At 51.1% G+C, this 20,693-nt stretch overlaps 1 protein-coding gene across 8 annotated transcripts in view; it reads right to left on the bottom strand.

Moving 5' to 3' along the window:
* Positions 1-487: 487 nt before the first annotated feature.
* HNF4A (hepatocyte nuclear factor 4 alpha) overlaps positions 488-20,693 on the bottom strand; it is a 64,326-nt gene continuing 44,120 nt past the window's right edge. For 4 of the 8 annotated variants that reach the window (XM_081557063.1, XM_081557061.1, XM_081557062.1 and 1 more), the window contains 7 exons: positions 18,282-18,388; positions 17,226-17,381; positions 12,954-13,041; positions 11,920-12,075; positions 8,989-9,225; positions 4,726-4,878; positions 488-3,663 (listed from right to left, as the gene is read on the bottom strand). In XM_081557063.1, coding sequence (XP_081413189.1) covers positions 3,521-3,663; positions 4,726-4,878; positions 8,989-9,225; positions 11,920-12,075; positions 12,954-13,041; positions 17,226-17,381; positions 18,282-18,388 — 1,040 coding nt within the window. In that variant the 3' untranslated portion in view covers positions 488-3,520. The remainder of the gene's footprint in view (positions 3,664-4,725; positions 4,879-8,988; positions 9,226-11,919; positions 12,076-12,953; positions 13,042-17,225; positions 17,382-18,281; positions 18,389-20,693) is intronic. The other 4 variants (XM_081557065.1, XM_081557064.1, XM_081557066.1 and 1 more) reach the window with 1 other exon arrangement.

Genomic DNA, 20,693 nt, shown 5'->3' with positions numbered 1-20,693 from the left:
ATAGGTCCTTCTTGGTTATCTATTTTAAATACTTTTATTCTTTTTTGAAAACAATCCTTACTTTTGTGAGATTTCCTGTGCCTACTTGTTCCTTATTGCTGGCAGGTTGACCCAGGTCCCTGGAAGTGACCCAGGACAGGGCTCCATCTTAGATCCTGATGGCCAGTGACCGACCCTGGAAACTTCTTGCCGTTCTTCTTGCCATCACCTCCTCTCTTATCCCTCTCCTACTCTCTCTACGTACTGAGCAGTCAGAATCAAGACACTGGATTTCAACTCCCACCTCTCAAGGAAAATTGCTTCCCCTGAGCCTCGTTTACCTCATTGACAAAACAAGAGGTGATCATGTCTACCCTGCTTACCTTGAGGCGAAGATGAAAAAACCATAACAGATATGAAAGCGTTCTGCTTACAGTAAAGAACTATCCGAATATTCTCATTCTTATTTCTAACACCTGAAAAGAAGAAAAGACACTCATCCAAGGACTTAGAAAACATAGGCGCCATTTATTTTTTATAAACTTTTGTTAAAACGCACACGAGTAAGAAATCTTTTTTGCTTCTTTGCCCCCTTGGGTGGCGGGGACAGGGGCTCCGGAGACAGCACAGGACCCGATGACATCTGCCATGGGAAGATGCTGACCAGTCTGGCGGGATGCCAGCCCACTTTCAGAATTGCTCAATGTGAATTTCTAACTTCATCACAATCAAGGCAAATCACGGAGCGATTTGGCAAAAGCAATTGGCTTGGTCATCACAAGAAATTGAGGAGCGTCCATTTCCAACGCTCTGCTCCCCTTTGTCCACCCTCAGGAGAGCCGTGTGGGTTCTGGAAGCTACTGAGAGCTGCCCAGAGAAGAGGCCATCTCAGTGGAGGAATTACAGGGTCCGTGCTTGCCCTCCAACCCTCTTTGAGTCCATGAGATCGTATGTTTTAGGACCACGACTCAGGTAGTGAAAATAAAGATTTTTCCAATGTGGTGGCCTCAGTTTAGGGTCAGAAAAGTAAATTCTCTTTGTGTTTCCTGCATGGCAATAAAATTATTAAAGTGGCCTGGATTTCTCCTCCAGGGAGGTTGATTTGGGGCCAAGAATTGGCCCCTGGCCCAGAAGATTGGCTACCGTTAAAAATCACAGCTACCCCACCCCACCCTACGGGAACTTCTTATCTCAGCTTTGTTCCCATGGCAGAAGTCTGGGCAACAGTGAGGCAGGGTGAGGGGATCGGGGTAGCAAAGAGGGGGAATGACAATGACCAGAAATGATCCCAGCTTCCCTATCTTGCCCCAGACCCATCTGAGCACCGTGGCTGGGGCTTCTGGGGGAATGAGGGGTGGCTGAGGGAGGCTGGGCTGCCCTGAGCAGGGAACAACCTCTAATGGGACTGAGTACTTGGCTTGGTGGAAGGGGAAACCCCAAATCTGACAGCACTGGAGATGTGGTGATTGTTCTCGGACACCCCGTCCCAATACCCTTCCTGCCTCTCTCACAAAAAGAAGCAGTCCCTGATGGTGGAATTTGGGGGCACCAGGGTGCTGCCTGCATCTACTCAGAAGCCTGTGTGGGGGGTAGGTAGTCAGTCTTACTGTTCACTCTCCTCCCTAAGCACTAGTCCCAGGACACGTCCCTTTAATTCCCACTGGCCAGTGGCACTTTCCAGAATTTTCACAAAGCCTCTAAAATTCTGCATGGATGAGTACTGGCTGCTTGATTCTGGCATTTAATGGTTTCAGAAGGTACCCTGAGTGATGCTCCACAGAGCAGGTCTCAAACCCAGTTCTTCTTACCTCTCCTCCGCCCCCACTTACGCCGTCCCACTTCCGGAATGCCAGGTCACATTGGTCCATCTCGCAATGGACTGCTGAACACCCCTTCCCCATACCTGGGGACTGAAGAGACAGAAAAGGGGTCTAGGAACCACGATTTCTCCATGTTTATCAGCAAACAGGATTCTGGACCCAAAGTGGACTTAGTGCAGGCTTAGGCCAATCTTAGTCCTGGAAGTGGGCAGGGCTCCTGGGGAGAATGAGGCTTCCAAGGGTGCTGAAGCAGGCAGGAAGGCCCTCAACTCAATCCCAGTGAGGACAGGGGGGCCCTTTCCAGAGAAGATGGTCAACCGCTGAGGCTAAGAGCACCTGAGCCTGGCAGACCTGGGATCAAGTCTGGGTCACTTAACAGCTGTGTGAGTTCCAGAAAAATGATTTAACCGCTGAGATCTCAATTCTCTCTTCAGTAACGATCTCTGGGTAATAAGGAGGATGAAAGGAGATGGTGCAGGTCAAGTGCCTGAAGACAGCGCCGGGAGGAAGCACTCGAGACAGGCCCAGTGGGATAATTGCTCCTCGCTGCCACTCTCACCTGAGGTTCACTCACCTGTCTTCTCCATCCCCAGCTTCATCTCTCTCACCTGGATGACACCGTCAGGCCCCATCTGATCTCCCTGCTCTCTCCCAAACTTCTGACCTCTGGAGGACTGTGATCTTCCAGTTTCTGAAAGCTCGGCTCCCTGCACATCCCTCTCCAGCTACTCACAGCCTGGGGACCCAAGTCGCCGTGCCTCCGTCTGGCATTCAAGATCCCCAGGCTGTCCAGCGCACCCCCTCTCCTCCAGACAGCCCCGGCTTTCATCACCTCCTTCTGACCTCCCTGCCCTGTCCAGGCTGTCTGCTCTTCCTTAGAATGTTCTGGCTCACCTGCTCCACCAGCCGGAATCCAGCCGTTCCTTAAAGGCCTGATGAATAGCCCACCCCTTCCTGCCTTCTCTGACCCCTCCCGTCCTCCCCCTAGGTCCTGGCTGCACTGTCCACCCTGGTTTGTTCTTCCATGGTCAGCAGCCTATAGGGGCCATCACTCTGACCCAAAGGACCCTCCCAAGTCCCAGAAGGGAAGAGCCAGGGGTTAGAGAAGAAACGGCGTCCACCTGCTCAACAGTCTCCCACACTGCACCGAGCGCCAGTCAGTGCTTTTCAAATGCTCCCAGGATGACTGGGGGTGCTGTTTGCACATCTTCCTCAGCCTCTGGAGAGGTGGCTTTGGAGAATCAAGGATGACTAAGGAAGGGGGACAGTGGCCGCTGCGGCAGCAGAAGAGGGATGGGGGAGGTGCTGCCACGTGACCCAGCCCAGAAGGGCTCTGTGTCCAGCATTACACCAGTCTGAGCGGGGAGGGAGCCGTGCTTCAGCAAGGTCTCGTGTCGTCTCCAGGTGGCAGCCCTTTGGGGGTGAAGAAGTGGGGCGAAGGATGAGGGGAAGGCAGTGGTTTCAGCAGGAGAAAAGCTGTCCAAGCAGCAGAGGATTTTCCAGCTGGGGTCTCCCCAAGTCACAGCCCCGTTATCCAGAGCAAGTGGTGAAGGGGGGCAGTGGGATGCAACCCACAGCCCAAGTTCAAGGGCCCTCGCCCTTCGCATCACTGCTCTGGGACTGGCCTGTGGTCACAGCTTGCTTCACTGTGACCAAGTGACCATCAGGGGCTCTCAGAGGGGGCTGGGGGGCCAGCAGAGCCCCCGCCCCCCAGTGACTTGCTAGATGACTTCCTGCTTGGTGATGGTCGGCTGCGGGATGGCGGAGGGGGGCTTGACGATGGTGGCAATGGCTCCAGGCAGAAGCTTGTAGGGCTCGGACCCTGAACCACCGGGTGGCGAAGGCTGTGGAGTCTCAGGGGTGGCTGGAGGGGGAAAGAGACAGACAGGGGCTGCTCAGAATTCCAGCCCTGTGGGGGGTCAATGAAGAGCCCTAGGAAAGCCCTCCCCGCTCTCTGACATTTGGTTTCCTCTTTTACAAAATGAGAGAATTAGACTAAACTATCTCTAAGGACTCCCACAGCCCAAACCTTCGGAGCCGCAGATCACCAAGTCTAAGTTCCATCAGGTCTGGAAGGCTATAGCTGGGCCAGGTTCTGCAGTTAGAACCTTCTGCCCACGTCCCTACAACCCCCATCTCCTCCACCCTTTGATACGGAGACTTGGGATGCTTCTCCCAGACTGGGGTCCAGGTCTGAGTCTCCCTAAGGACTGTGCGACATGTGACAGGATCAAGCTTTCTTGGAGAAAAGGAGGAGCAGTAGATGAGACCCAAGGGGCTGGCTAACTGGCTCGAAAAATACTCTCCCTTTGATAGTTAGGTAGATGAGTAGCAGAAACTGATGGCCCTACCCCCATGACAAGTTCAGAACATAATTTTGACTGTGACCCTCTTGGCCAACTTTATTCAAAGGCCAACTTGCCCAAAGAAGAATCTCAATGAAATGCGATCTCATTTTAGTGGACCCTCTCATCCCAATGATAATCTTACTCTTTGAAGGACCTTGCCCAGTGACAACCTCACTCTTGTGAGATTTCACCTCAGAGGACAGTCTAGCCAGGGGAAGCCTTCACCCAGTGAAGAGTCTCACCCAGTTGTCTAATGGGCACTCTTACCCAATTGGGCAGTCTTACTTCAGTGAACCATTTTACCTAGTGAACAACATCACCTAATGGAATCCTCACCGCAGTGGACATCCTCAGCCAATCCACCCAGTGGATTGCCTCATCCAAGGACGGCTTCATTCGGTGGAAGCTGTCAATCACCTCACTGAATAAGCTGCCTTAACAAATGGACAGCCGCACCCCTTGTTCCCTACCCTGGAGCACCGAGAACTGTTTTATCCCATCTTCTAGACCCAACCTTCTCCAGATTCCCTCTCAGGCCCCAACCTCACCCCTCCCAGGGGAGAGCCCAAGTTGCCCACCTGCCTGCCCCCTGGGTCGGGGCCACTCACACATCTGTCCGTTGCTAAGGTGAGCAGGCATCGTGTTGGCAACAATGACGTTGGTGCCCATGTGTTCCTGCATCAGGTGAGGGTGCAGGGGGTGGTGGGCATGAGGTGCTTCACTGGAGGACCCTGCAGGTAGAAGGTGCTCAGTGAGGATGAAGAGTCTGGGACAAAGACCATGGGTCTTGAGGCACCATTGTCCTCGAGTGTGGCCGTCAACATGCCCATCCAATCTTCACAGTGCCTATTGGGCTCCTGCTTGTGGGTTAGTAAACTGGGGCTTTCCCAGGTGGCAAAGTGGTAAAGAATCTACCTGTCATGCAGGAGACACAAGAGATGCAGGTTTGATCCCTAGGTTGGGAAGATCCCCTGAAATAGGACATGGCAACCCACCCTAGTATTCTTGCCTGGAAAATCTCATGGACAGAGGAGCCTGGCGGGCTACAGTCTATGGTGTCACAAAGAGTCAGATACTACTGAACATGCTTGCACTCAAAAACTGAGGTTTCCAATTCCTATTCACAGGCTTCGTGAAGGTATTGAGTATTGAGAGGACTCACAAACCAAGAGGACGAAAGTGATTTGAAAGAAACATGGGGTATATAAGGAAGCTGTGAGATCATTTAGATATTGCAACGAGCAGTGTATTGATTGCATGCTAATATAATGGATTCAATCAATGTCTCTCAAAGCTCCTTGGTATGCGAGTCCTTAACCTTTTGGTCCCAGCTCACCTTTCAGCCTCATCCCCCACATCTGAAGCCCAACTTGCCTATTTATAGCATCTCCGCGTCCCCTGGACTGACCTAGCTCTGTGTTTTGCTCCTATGTCACTAAAGATGCCTTGTACCCCACTTCCTCCCCCCCCACCAATATCCCCAAGTCCGAATTCCAACTCACATGTTCCTTCCTTTGGGAAGCCTCTCCTGATTCTCCCTACTTCAGTAGAAAGTAACCTCTCCTTCCTTGGAATTCACATAGTCATTTATCTGTAACCTATCTTTGGGGAACGATCACTTCTGTCTGTGAACATTACAAGTGTATCTTTCTTCTCTGAGATCCTAGCAAAGCATCTGGAACACAGCAACTGCCTCAAAAAAATGTGTCAAGAGAATGACAGTATCATATACATAGCATATGGTCTAGTAATAGGCTATGGCACTAATACAACGGCGATGGAATTTTAGGGCTTGAAAGGGGTCTTTAAAATACACTGTTTCAGGGACTTCCCTGGTGGTCTAGTGGTTAAGAATCTGCCTTGCAATGCAGAGGACTTGGGTTCAATCCCCGGTCAGGTAACTAAGATCCCACTTTGTGTTGTTGTTGTGCTCATTCGTGCCCGACTCTTTGCCACGCCATGGACTGTCCGTCAGGGACTGCCTGTCAGGCTCCTCTGTCCATGGGATTCTCCATTGAGTGGGTTGCCATTTCCTTCTCCAGGGATCTTCCTGACTCAGGGGTCAAACCTGCATCTCCTGAGGCTCCTGCACGGGCAGGTGGATTCTTTACTACTGAGCCACCTGAGAAGTACAAATAAGTCCATGCACCACAACTAAAGATCCTACAAGATGCAACGGAAATCCTGCATGCTGCAACTAAGACCTGATGCAGCCGAATAGATCAATGGAGAAAAAAATTTAAAAGTATACCTGCTTCAATGATAGCTATCAACATACTATATGCCAGGTACTGTTTTACAGCGTTTTCCAGGTTTGACATAATTTAACCTTCACAACAGCCCTAAAGGCTGGGTATCATTATTAACTTCATTCTACAGATGAGATGATAAAGCCCAAAGAGATGAATTATTTTACCCAAAGTTTATCTGGCAGTAGTTAATCAGGCTCCTTTCTGATCCTGGCCTCAGTGACGCCTGATTCAGGGTAACCCCGCATTCACAGGGTCAAAGTGAGAATGAAGTGAGTTACCATGTGACACTGCTTCTCAGCTAGGGGTGATTTTGGCCCCTCGGGGGACCTTTGACAACATCTGAGTATCTGTCACCACTGAAGGAGTGTTACTGGCGTAATTACAGGTAGAGGCCAGTCATGTGGCCAAAGAAGATACAGAAGAGCCCCCTCAGCAAAGAATGATCCAGACCCAAGAATCCACTGAGGTTGAGAAACCTTGCCCTCGGCCATCACCAGTGATCACATCACCTCCCAAGTCTCACGTTCAAGCATCTTTATTTAGACCCTGCCTCCTATCCTTCTGGCTCACTTCCTCTAGCACCATCATGGCAAAAATTCTTCAGCCCATGAAGCTGTCATTTCACTGGCCCCCATTTCACTGTCTGTCCACCGGCCTTCATCCCTCTCAGTGCAGCCAAGACTCCATGGCACATCATCACCATCACTCCCTTGTGATCAGCCTTAGCTCTCTCCCAGCCCCCTTCTGAGCAAAACATTTTCCAAAGGCAGTCGACTCTTGCTGTCTCCCCTTCTCCACTTTCCAACTCACTCACTCTGCAGCACCCTCCCCCCACCCCTGGTTTCCTTCCCCACTGACACTGCTCTCTACACAATCGCCAAGAGCCTCCTTCCCCCTCCTGTGGAATTTAACACCGTTAAATGCTCTGTCCCCGTTAAAACACACTCTGCTCTTGGCTTCTGGGACTTCCCTTGGCTTTTCTCTTATCCTCCTGGCTAGACCTTCCTCCATCTCCTTCTCTGGCACCTGGTTTCTGGGACACCACTAAGCTGCCTCTCATCCCCAACTTTGGGCTTGTTCGATCAACAGACTCAAATACCCATCTGCCTCCTGGATAACTCAACGTGACTATCTAACAATCATTTCATGCTTCACTAAATTCTACAATGGATCTTCACCCCCCCACCCCCACCCTCAGTCTCAAATTGTTTTTATTTTCCCCAGTCCTCTCCATCTCAATAAATTACCCCACCACCATTCCTGTTCCTCAAAGCAAACATGTAGGTTTCACCCTTGACTCTTTCCCTTCCCCTCACTGCCCTTGTCTGATCAATCAGCAAATTCTGTGAGTTCTTCCTCCAAATAGATGTTCAAGTGCATCTGTGTTGATCAATTTCCAGTCATGCCCTGGTCCAAGCCTCCCTGTCCTTCCCCTGATTGAAGACGGTGACATTTCTCAGGGGTTTCCGGTCTACATTTTCCCTCTGATGTTCACTTTCTACCCAACAATCGGGATAGTTTGTTGAAAACATTAGTCTGATTTTCCACTTTTCTTTTAAGAGTTGCAATGAGAATACGATGCAAATCTCTAACCACAGCCTCTAAGACTATGTCTGTGGTTTGGCTTCTTCCCAATCTCTATCTTCATTTCATACAGTTCCTCTTATGGAGGAACTTATACAGCCTCACAATCTTATCTTTCTCGAACACACAAGCCTCTCCTGCTTCAGGGCCTTTTGCACTAGTTACTTGTGCTTGGAGTGTTTCTCGTTTGGCTTTTAAATGTTCTCTTTCCTTCCATCAGATCTGTGGCATAAAAGCCACCACTTTAGAGAGGTCTTCCTTGACCAACCTATCTAAAGAGGCCCCTTTTCAGTTATACTCCATTGTATTACTTGGTTATTTCAAAATTTGTAGTTTCCCCTTTATTATACACTCAATTACCATCTGTTCCCCCGAGCGTTAATATACACTGGCAGGCACACACACTTATATATACACTCATACACAACCTCCAGGAGAACTGACTCTTGTTCTCTGCTGAACCTCCCGCACTTAGAACTGCGACTGGAACATGGTAACTTCTCAGCACCTGAATTAACAGGCCATTGTCCCCATTTTCCTGATGAGTAAACTGAGACTCCGGTAGATAAAAGGATTTGCCCAAAGCTACAGAGCAAGGAAGTGATGGAGCTGAGCGGTGAGCTCAGGTCTGCATGAGGCTTGTCTCTTAGAGAGCCCAGCTCTACCAGCCGCTCCCACTGGCTCAGATGATAAAGAATCCACCTGCAGTACGGGAGACCTGGGTTCGATCCCTGGGTTGGGAAGATCCCCTGGAGGAGGGCATGGCAACCCACTCCAGTATTCTTGCCTGGAGAATCCCATGGACAGAGGAGCCTTGTGGGCTACAGTCCATGGGCTCGCACAGAGTCGGACATGATTGAGCGACTAACACTTTCACTGTTTCACAGAGTGAGGAAGTGATGGAGCTGAGAGGTGAATGCAGCTCTGCATGAGTGAGGCTGGTCTCTTGGAGAAGTGGCCTCCAGCCCTGCCCACCTCTCAGCCCCTCCAGGGCTGGACACTAACCTCCCAGCAGCATCTCCTGCAGCAGGTTGTCGATCTTGGCCATGCCAAAGAGCTTGATGAACTGGATCTGCTCAATCATCTGCCAGGTGATGCTCTGCAGGGTGGGCAGCAGCAGCAGCAGCTCGCCGAAGCGGCCACGCGAGTCGTACTGGCGGTCGTTGATGTAGTCCTCCAGGCTCACCTGGACCTGGGAACGCAGCCTCTTGATCTTGCCTGGGTCACTCAGCCCCTTGGCATCTGCAATGGGAGGGATCGTGCCAGGGAGGCAGAGGGCCAGCCTGGCGCGTCTGGGGAGGTGGGACCCAATGTTCCCTTACTCCGGGGGCTCTGATGGGAGACCTAGTGGCCCAAGGGCACCTAGGGAATCCTGGCAGTGCTGGGGCAAGGATTCAGGGTCCTCAGGGACCAGAGTGCATTAGCACAAATTGTTGCTTCCTGGACTCAGGCAGAAAAGGGTTTCTGTCACATTTCCTAAGGTGCAGAAGTGGAAGAAGCAAGTGGAGAGCAGAGGGCAAGACTTCAGGAACACGCCCAAGAGGGCACCTTCTCATCTTACAGATAGGGATACGAAGGTACAGAGAAAGGAAAGGACTTGGCCCAAACCACAAAACCACTTGTTGGCAGATCAACGATGTGGAATTAGGGCTCCTGACTCCCATTTAAGGTCCCACTGACAGTCTAGTGGTTAAGACTCCACCTTCCAATGCAGGGGATGCTGGTTCGATCCCTGGTTGGGGAATTAAGATTCCACATGTCTCACAATTTGGCCAAAAAGAAAAAAAGAAGCCCCACCATCCAGGCCTCAGCACTTGCTTCTTCTGCTGCCTCATTAGTCTCCCCTCTTGCCTGCTCCCTTGCCTGTGTGATCTTGGGGTCTCAGCTTAGATCACACTTCCTCCGGGAAGCCTTCTCCATTCCATCCTACCAGTGTTCATGGTGTCCCCAAACTTATTTGGCTCTTTCGTCACCACTGAGCACACAGGATGGAATGTCTCTTCAACTAGACTGTGATCTCTATACAGGCATACAAACATCTTTTAAACCCACCACCTAGCACCATGTATTAATATTTGTTGAACAGATAACTAGATGAAGGGATGGATACATGGATGGAAGGATGAATGAATGAAAAAAAAAAGCAGTGGATAAATTTTAGATTCTTAACCGGGAAAGTGATTGAAGTGGTTATTCAATAGTTAATCTCAACCTTCACGGAAGACATTTATTGTCTCTTTTATGGATAAAGTAAGTAGCAGAAAGAGAATTTCACTCATATTTCCAATGCAGAGCTCTCTCTCCTGGGTCATGTTTGTGCATTCTATCATTCAATCAATAAACATTTATTGAGCAGCACCCACGTGCCCGGCCCTGACCTAGGTCACCAGCCCCTCCGGGCCAGGCTGCTGACCCTGCACATCAGTAATCCTGCACGTTTTACTGAGAAGTTACTATCATGCAGCCCCATACCAAGCACTGCAGGGTACACAGCCTGGGCCAGGCTCTGGAGGAAACTAGAACTAGAAATCTTATGCCCTCAAGAAAGCAGGAATAGGGTGTGATAGGTAGGAACGTGGGCTTGAGAGCTGAAGAGTCTGAAGTTCAAATCCAAGCTCTGCCATTTCCTAGTTATGTGACCGGGGCAAGTCTATCAATCTCCCTGTGACTCAGTTTTCTTGTCTGTAAAATGGAGATAATAGCAATTCCTACCTCACAGATACCATGTTGCAAGTAACAAGTGAGATCATGGTGCTTTAGTGAGTGCTCCATACACAGTGCTCATTTCCGCTTCCTCACTATGCTTCCTATACTTGATCTCCATGCAGAGAGGTCTTAGCACTAAGGACAGTGCCTGAGGACCTCTCTAACACGGAAGGACAGAAGGAAGCAAGGAAGCTTTGGAGGCCAGGCATCCATCTTGACATCACGAAATGAAATCAAGTTTTGCACAAAATCACAACTACAAAAATGTTGTACAGGGACTTCCTTGGTGGCCCAGTGGTGGGGACTTCCCCTTTCAAGGCCGAGGGTGTGGGTTTGATCTCTGGTCTGGGAGTAAGATCCCACACACCTCACAGCCAAAATACCAAAACATAGAACAGAAGCAATATTGTAACAAACACAATAAAGACTTTATAAATGGTCCACATCGAAAAAAAACCTTCAAAAAAAAAAAGCCGTTGTGTGAAAATGGAAGTGGAAGGTCGGTAGATGGAAGAGGGAGAATGCAAATACATTCTCTTTATCCTGCTAATGAAAGGTTAGGAGATACTGCCTGACAGTTGATGGCATAAGAAATAAAAGCATAAGCGCAGAACGTTATAGAGGCAACCAGTAGAGACACTGAAATAGCAAGAAAAATGTATTAGGACGACAGGAGAGAAAAGATGGAGTGGTGATGGGGAAAAACACAATTCTTAACTATCACAGGAGGAAAAAATATGTTCTAAAATGGATAAATCAAGAAGTAGAAGGGTTAGCATTTTATTTAGAGCTGGAGAGGTGGCAATAAAAAGAAACAGTACAAAGAATCAGAAATGGTTCCTCCTGGGGAGTAGGCTTTGGACAGGAAAAGTAGAGTGGGGAGGACTAGTTCCATTTTAAGTATGTGCAGATATTATTTTGATAAAAAAAACTTTTTTGAGGGAAAGAAAAGGAGGATGGTAGGAGGTAAGGAACAGAAAGCAGAGAGGAAGGGAAAGAAAGGTAAGGTGGGAAAGAAAAAGCCAAGCCTCTGGAGTCAGTGTGCCCCATCGTCACATCAGTCACTTGAGCCTTGATTTTCCTCATCTGTTAAATGGAGCTGATAAAGATGTCCTCTCCTGATTGTTGTACTAAAGAGATAAGGTGTTAAACTTGGGATTCGTAACCCAGTGGGAGCAGTTCAACAGAGGGTCTGGAGCATCAGGGGAGGGTGGGAGGTGTGGCCTGTACCTGGGTCAAAGAAGATGATGGCTTTGAGGCAGGCGTACTCGTTGTCATCAATCTGCAGCTCTTGAAAGGGCAGCACCAACTCATCAAGAATGCGCACGGACACTCGACTCATCTCTGCCAGCTCCGGGCAGTGCCGAGGGACGATGTAGTCATTGCCTGGATGGGTTGGGAAGGAGAGGGGATGGGAAGCCACCGGGGTTTACCTCTCTCCTCTAGCTTTTGCTGTTTGCAGTTATAAATGCAGCGGCTGCCCAAGGGAGGAGGGGCCGATAGGGACTGTCATGCCCATTTTACAGATGAGGAAGCCAAGGCCCAGATTAAAGGAATGAGTGACTTGCAGGCATTGGACTGGGCCCAGAGCCTGACTTCTTAAGACCCCTTTCATATCACCCAAGCTCCATTCTTCAATGGCGACAACAGACCACAAGACTCATGACATTCAAGGGCTGCTTGGGAGGCATAAAAGCACCAAGGATAAGGGCTCAGGTTCTGAAGTTAGACCACCTGGGTTGAATCTTGCTATTTCGACTGACTAGCCAGATCTATCTGGATAAATTACTTTGTGCCTCAGTTTTTCCATCTGTAAAATGGGAATAAATTATAGCGCTTACCTCATAGAGTCGTTGTACTGAGGAGTTAGTATTTGTAAAGTACTCAGACTAGGGCCCATGGTGTGCCCTATATAAAAACTCAGAGTAATAAACAAACATGTTATGAAGGCATAGGTGACACAGACTGGGGGTTTGTGCCATTCCTGGCTGTTTCTTGCTCCCTCTCCAGAAAGTACATCTGAATGCACAGGTTGTCCCAGGGCTAAGCCTGACTGTGCTGCAACGTGAATGCTGGGGAATTTAATTCCTCGAGTCCACATTTCCTTGCATCTGAATCAGGTATCCAGTTGAGAATACTGAGGACAAGACCATCCTTGATCTGCCTCCCTCACTCTGCCCATCACCATGGAAATCTCCCATGCCCAGGTGCGATCCACACCCATGCCCCCTGCAGAGTGCTGGCTGGACAGACAGCATCCTCACCTAGAAGCAGAACATCCTTGAACACCATGGAGCGCTTGGTGGCTCCGAGCAGCAGGTGCTCACCGGCATGGGCTCTGAGCAGGGCCACCTGGAAGAGAGAGGGGCGGCGTCCGGTGTCCACATGCCTGGGAAGGCATCTATACCCCTGGGGAGGCTGCTTCCCGCCAATTCAATGACCCTGAGCAAGTCAGCATTAGTGTTCTGCTTGCCTTTACTGCTGCTACTGCTGCTAAGTCGCCTCAGTCGTGTCCGACTCTGTGCGACCCCATAGACGGCAGCCCACCAGGCTCCCCCGTACCTGGGATTCTCCAGGCAAGAACATTGGAGTGGGTTGCCATTTCCTTCTCCAATGCATGAAAGTGAAAGTGAAGTCGCTCAGTCGTGCCCGACTCTTAGCGACCCCATGGACTGCAGCCTACCAGGCTCCTCCATCCACGGGATTCTGCAGGCAAGAGTACTGGAGTGGGTTGCCATTGCCTTCTCCACTGCTGGCCTTTATCTGCCTGAATTATAAGATAGGCATCAGAAAACTGCTGCCTTCCTCTCATAACTGATGAAACTAGAAACCTGGAAAGCTTCAGCTGACCCCTGAAAGGGGCAACAACCTGTGCTCAGAGCCGGGAAACCAAACGCCAACACTGCCCTTGAACTGCTGCATTCAGGGTGAACTGCCGCTCCCCTCTGGGCCTCATCTGTGTGTCTGTGTGCCTGGTAAAACTGTAACACTTGTGTGTGTGTGTGTGTTTGTGTGTGTTAGCAGAGACTTAAAGGCTTTCATCAGACTCTCAAGAGGGTCTACAAACCCAAAAAGTTCTAAGACTTTTAAAGCTTTTTGGGGGGTTCTGAATTCCTACTCGTGGATCAGCTATGTAACATGATGAAGGGTGTTTTGTAAAACACAGATTCTTAGGCCTTACTACCGGAGGCACTGATTCTCTTTGTCTGGGGTGGGCCCAAGGGATCTGAAATTAACAAACTCCTCAGTTGATTCTGACGCATGGTTGTGTTTGGGAAATCACTGCTCCAAGAGATCTCTAGAGCATCCACCCACTTGAAGCTGGAAGATGCTACATTCTGTTGTAAGAATCTGGACATGGGGATGCTGGCTCCCGAGGCAAAGGGTGTGAGCACTGGTCCTTGGCCAGGGATCCACTTGACTGACCCCTTCCCTGCAGAGAGGACAGGGAGGCCTTGGAAGACTGAAGTCTGAGTCTGAAGTCTGGCAGGTGGGAGCCCTGCCAGCCCACAGGAGGGCACTGCCTGCCTTTTCAGAACCACCTGCTTCAGTGCTTGCATGAGGACCAAGGATGGGGCTGGTCAAATGGTAGCAGGCTGGTAGCCTCAAGGATCTTATCTGCAAGGTTGGGTCAGGGAGTTTGGAAATTCTTTAGCAGACTAAACTAGGAAGCAAAAATGCTTTTATTCATTAATTCATTGGATTGCTCATTCTTGGAGTCACCAGATGTTAGTGCCTACTAAGTGCCAGACATCACTTTGCCAATAAAGATCTGTATGGTCAAAGCTATGGTTTTTCCAGTAGTCATGTACAGATGTGAGAGTTGGACCATAAAGAAGGCTGAGCACTGAAGAATTGATGCTTTTGAACTGTGGTGTTGGAGAAGACTCTTGAGAGTCCCTTGGACAGCAAGGAGATCCAACCAGTCCATCCTAAAGGAGATCAGTCCTGAATATTTATTGGAAGGACTAACGCTGAAGCTGAAGCTTCAATACCTTGGCCACCTGATGAGAAGAACCAACTCATTTGAAAAGACCCTGATGCTGGGAAAGATTGAGGGCAGGACAAGAAGTGGGTGACAGAGGATCAGATGGTTGGATGGCATCACTGACTCAGTGGACATGAGTTTGAGGAAACTCCAGGAGTCAGTGAAGGACAGGGAAGCCTGGTGTGCTGTAGTCCACAGGGTCACACACCAGACTGGGACACGACTGAGAGACGGAACAACAACCACAAGTGCCAGATGCTTGTCTGGGGACAAAATAGTGAAAAGAAAGGAGGGAGGGAGGAGGAGAAGGAAGGAAGGAGAGAGGAAGGGAGGGAGAAAGAAAGAAGAAATAGATTGATGGAAGGAAGGAGGGAAGAAGAAAGGAAGATGAGGATCATGTGATGAAGAGCAATGGGGTAAATCATAAAGGGCCTCGCTAAGGACGTGAGGTAGTTGTAAGGTATGGAGGACACCTGGCAACATAGTAGGCATTCAATAAATATTTGTTTGAATGAAAGACGAAGGGACAGGTGAATGGATGAGCCAGTCTACTTAACATCCTCCCGGATTGAGCCCCTGTTGCAGCCATGTCCTTACCACGTTTGTGAACCCCCAAGGTGAAGCCTGGTGAGGATGACAGGAAAAGAGGGGGAATGGCAAACAGCCTTGGAGGAGGGCAAGAACTCCCTTTCCGTGACCAGGACCCAAGGAGACCAAAGCATGCTGATTATCAAGCACTTCCTACACGCCAGGCACCATGCAGGACTTTCGGCACTTCCTCCAGTGTCTCTGCGATCAAGAGACAGAAGACCTAGGTTCGAACCCTGTGGCTGTCTTGCTCTGTGACCTTGGGCGAATCGATCTTTCTCTCCAAGCCTCCATCCCCTTATCCAATGCTACCCAGCCTTCTAGGTTTCAATGGGTCGATGCCCAAAACAAACCAAGAAGCAAACACACTTGGTTCCTGGGGCAATGTTGACAGACAACATCCCCCAATTCTCCCAGCTGTGCCCCACCCATCACAGGCAAGATAAGCTCCTTATACACGATGAATGGGGAGCTGGGAACCCTCCTGGCCCTGGGTCCAGCCCCCTAACATGGCTGCTGTGGGGTGGGCAGGTGGTGGGTGGCGATGTTAATGATTATTCTGTGTTACTGGCCACCCATCACTGCTCTCTGAGAATGCTCTGAGCCCCAGCCAGGGAGGTTTGGGTGGGAAATGGAGGTTAACAATTGCTCAGCTTGGGGGGGAATCTTGTTGTCCTGCTGAGCCCCTGGGAAGGAACAGGAGGGATTAAACATTAATGGAGCCTCTCCAGCAGAGGGGACCGGGGCCAGAACACAAGGAGCAGGGGAGAAGGCCAGGGCAGCCTGGCCAAGATCCCTGCCTTGTCATCCCTCCTGAAGCAGCAAGGAATCCGTGTGAGAGGGCATCCAATCTGGCCCCCATATGAGGGTGAGGACCAGCCAAGCCAGGGTTTTCACAGCGTGTTCCACCACATGATGCAAACGCATTCCAGAAGCGCCTGGGCACCAGAGGACTTTGAGAAGCCCTGGCTTCCCAAGGTTCAATAGCTGCCTTGCCTGAGGACTTCTCAGAAACTTTAAGAGACCGAGACATGTTGCCAGTCTTCTGTGCAGAATTGCAAAACAGAGAAGCAAATGTACCAGGAGCCGGTATCTGGAACACTGTCCACTGGTGCTGCCCAGCTTCCATCGGAGCTGAGTTGATGACCCAGTTCAGCTCCTCTTTCCCAAACAAAGGAAATGTCTGCAGAGGTCTCGGGGGGCACCCTGATCGGGTGCTCAGGAACTCAATTGTCCTCAGCGCCCCATCCCTCAGTCCCACCTTTTCCCCCTAAGACATTTTTGGTATTCCAAAGAAGGTAGTTTGGGAAATAAAATGCTGAATGAAAATCCATCTTGGTGGGATACAAGGAAGAAACTGACATTTAGGGAGGCCAGGACTGTGTAGGTGTCCCATTATACCACTGATGCTTTTCAAATGGTAATGTCCTCCATCCTCCCAACAGCTTTCTGAAGGGGATATTACAATTCATACTTTACAGATGAGAAAACGGAGGCTCAGGGAGAGGAAGTAATTTGTCCAAGATCACACAGAGAACCTTTCTTAGAGCCAGGGCTTAAGGCCTTCCCCTAAGCCCCTACGCACATCTCACCTGGGAGAGCTGTTGGATACAGCGGTGCAGCGGCTGTGGGGCTGGACTTTGAAGCCTGCCTGCTTGTTCTAACACCGACTCTGTTGGATACTAGCTGTGTGACCTTGAGCAAGTGATTTAACCTCTCTGTGTCCCCAGTTTCCTCACCTATATGATGGTCATAATAGCACTTACCTTACCTAGGGTTGTCAGAAGGATTAAATGAGCTAATATTTGTAAAGTGATTTAAACAGCTCCATGCACACATGAGCACTACGTGTTTGTGAAATAAAGCGAACTAGTCCAAGGCCATATCCAGGGTGTGGGGGCGGGCATCAGGACCCACCTACCCAGGGCCCGCACTGCCTGCAGACCATGTCCACCCTCACCTGGTCATCCAGGGGGAGCTCACAGAAGGCTGGGATGTACTTGGCCCACTCGACGAGCACCAGCAGCTGCTCTTTCATGGACTCACACACATCCGCGATGCTGGCGATCTTCTTTGCCCGAATGTCGCCATTGATTCCGGAGACAGGGGAGGTGATCTAGGGGAGGCAGAGGAAAATGCTGGGGTGGCTGGGGCCCCCCTCCATATACTCTGTCCCCTGCACACAGTCCCCATCCCCAGAGCTACCCTGTCTGGAAAAGAGGAGCTGGACCGCGGCTGCCTTCTCAGCTCTGAAGGAAGCTCCGGGGAAACCAGAAAGGGAAGATGCCAAGGAGGCAGTTATGGGGGAAGACAGCTCTCTCTGGGCCTTCATCTGCTGCTTGCCCCCTACCTCCTCCTCCACAGGCTCCTTTGAAGCCTAAAAACCCTGTCAGCCCTAGAGGAGAAGCAGGGCAAAAGTCCCCATCCTCATCAGAAGGTGCAGAAACCACTGCCCAGAGAGGTACTGCAACTTGCCTAAGGTCACACAGCAAGGGGGGCTGGCTGAACCCCAGTGCGCTACCATGTCCACCTGTCCACTCCTCTTTTCTCTCGGGGCTAAGCCAATCTCAGACCCTCGGTGAGAGCAGAGACCACTTGGCCTGCACAATGCAGGCCCCACAGGGCCGCTAGGTGCCAGCTGTGGGTTTGTGCTGTGCTTAGCTGCTCAGTCGACTGTCTGCGACCCCATGGACTGTAGCCCACCAGGCTCCTCTCTTTACGGGAATTATCCAGGCAAGAATACTGGAGTGGGTTGCCATGCCCTCCTCCAGGGGATCTTCCTGACCCAGGGATGGAACCCAGGCAATGCAGGTGGATTCTTTACCATCTGAGCCATCAGGATTTGAGTCTTTGCTACTAAATGGGCTATGTGACCCTGGACTCAGTTTCCCTTCGTGGTATCTGAGAGCCCTCCTGTCTGCTGCTCTAAGGTCCGAGTGGGGAGGAAAGGGGTGGAGTTGAGATTCCTCTTTGGGATGAGGGGGCCCCAGGTGGGTGGGGGAGGCTCCCCTGGTACCTGCTGGGACAGGACCTCGGCCTGCAGGAGCGCGTTGATGGAGGGCAGGCTGCTGTCCTCGTAGCTGGACCGGCGAGTACTGATCCGGTCCCGTTCATTCTGGACAGCTGTGAGGAGGCAGAGGGAGGTGAGTGGGAGGAGAGCGGTCCCATGGCAGGAGGGGTGGCTGAAGGACAAGAGGAGAGAGGTGAACCCGGAGGGATGTCCTGCAGGGCTGTCCAGGAACAAAGGGAATGCAGTTGGGGGTGGGAGGGAGTGTCCAGGCCGCAGAGCCCAGGTCAGCGTGTGGGGATGGGGGCCAACGGCTCCTCACCCAGCTTGTGGGAGAATTTTCCCAGGGCTACCACTGCTCCTCACACAACAGGGTGGCTTGAGGAGTGATCTACCCATCATGGGAGGCATGCAAGGCTGTGATGACTTGGCAGAGGGCTTCAGGAGGGTCTTGAATTTGGAGCAGGAGATCTGTCTAGAGGACAGGCTTTCAAGCTGTGTTTTAGAAAAGGGTCCCTTCCTTTCCGGGTGCAAGTGGATAAGACAAGCAAAATGAATTGCTCTGGGTGACAGAGATGGCCCAGCGACTCCTGAGTACAGAGGCAGAAGCCTGGACAAGGGGGGCAGGGGGGCCCACCTGCCCTGGGGTCTGCCATCAGTAGGAAGTACACGTGCTCTAGGCTAACCTTCTCAGAGACACTCGCAAAAGCTCTGGCTCCCTCCTGCCCCACCACGGGGCTACCCTCCCAGGGACGCAGAGATCCGAGGCCTCTGTCCACCTGGCCCCCACACTCCCTTGCCCCTCCCCCTGGGTCAGTCTTGGCCTAAGATGTAGGATGGTCCTTCTGCTGCTCTGACAGGCCCTTGGAGTCTGGGAGGCCCTTGTTGAAGCTGTAAGAAGGGAGGACGAGGCTGCAGGAGACCTGGGTTCTTGGCGGGATTCGCCACTCAGTCTCCATGTGCTGGTGGGGGCCACATCCTCTCTCTGGGCCTCAGTTTCCCCATCTATAAGCTTTTCTTTCCCAGACCTGCTCCTCTCGGTCTTTCCCATCTCAGGAACAGGCAGCTTTATTCTTCCTCCCAGCCTGGGGGCCTCGCTATATGTCTCTTTCTCTCACCTGCCCACCACCCCACCACCACCACACACTCACACTCCAAACGCTGTCAGTAATCTATGAAAACCCACCTGCAGCTCCCACTCTGGGCTGGGTCCTGGGGGAGTTCAGACCCTCCTCTCTGGCCGCCTTGCTTCCGGCCTTACCCCTGCAGTCTGCGCACCTCTCGGAAGACAAAGGGATCCCCTAAAACCCGACTCAGGTCACATCCCTCCACTGAGGAAACCCAAGACCTCCCCATCGTACCTGGAGTCAGATCACTCTTCCTTGCGGTGGTCCTATCTCCCCCATCTCACTTTTACTCTCTCTATCAAACCTGCCTGGTCAGCCAGGCACTCCGTCAGCCACTCTCCATCAAAGTCTTCGCCACTGCTGTTCCCACTGCCTGGAATGCTCCTCCCACCCACACCACATGCCCCACAACTAAGCTTCTCCCTCTTCCTTTACTCACGTTTCCTTGCAAATATCACCTCTCAGAGACACCCTCTCTGGCCACCCTGTCTGATGGGGGTATGCCCTCCCGCAGGTTCTGCCCCTTTCTCCTGTTTTATTTTTCTTTTTGGTACTTGTTCTCTGTCCTTTCTTCATTCTCTAAGAGAAAGAAAGCTCCAGAAAGCCAGAATATCTTCCCTTTCATCCACTGCTGTAGCCCCAGCAACTAGAACCGAGCCTGGCGCGCAGTGGGTGCTTGATAAATATCCGTTGAGTGGCTGAAAGAAGGTGGAGGAGGAGACGGGCTTTGATTCTCGGGTGCAATCTATGCCCCGTTTCTCAATGGAACGTTGACATTCCGCTCTTCAACTCTCTCTTGATTTCAAACATCATTGAAGTCAGGAACGGAAGTCAGCTAGTGTAGGACTTTCCTGAAGTCCAGTGGCTAAGACTGCAGTTCCAATGCAGGGGGCATAAGTTCGATCCCTTGTCAGGGAACTAAAGTTCCCACAAGCCACGTGGTATGGCCAAAAAAAAAAAAAATGCCAGATAGTGTAAAGGGAATCTGGAGTTAGTGGGGTGTAACAGAGGTCCCAAGGTAAGAAAACTCCTCTTCACAGACCCACCACCCTGGACGGGGGGCCAGCTCCCAGCAGCACTCCCCTGCCCAGGTCCCGTCCCGCTTACAACACCCCTCCCATGGCTGCCAGCCCGCACCCACCAGGGCTCCAAGTGGTGGCGGGCCTAAGAAAAGGGCTGCAGTCAGCAGCTGGGGATTGGGCTCCTCAAGGTTAGGCCGGCGTTATCAGTGCCCGGTGCGAGCTCAGTCACGGAATGATGTTTTCCAAATGTTTGCTCAGTATTAGCAGGGTCG

This window comes from Giraffa tippelskirchi, chromosome 13, assembly GCF_054371585.1.
Source record: "Giraffa tippelskirchi isolate mGirTip1 chromosome 13, T2T-mGirTip1v1.2.pri, whole genome shotgun sequence".
Taxonomy (NCBI): Eukaryota; Metazoa; Chordata; class Mammalia; order Artiodactyla; family Giraffidae; genus Giraffa; species Giraffa tippelskirchi.
Note: the sequence above shows the minus strand (reverse complement) of the source record. Positions and strands in the feature narration are given on the sequence as shown.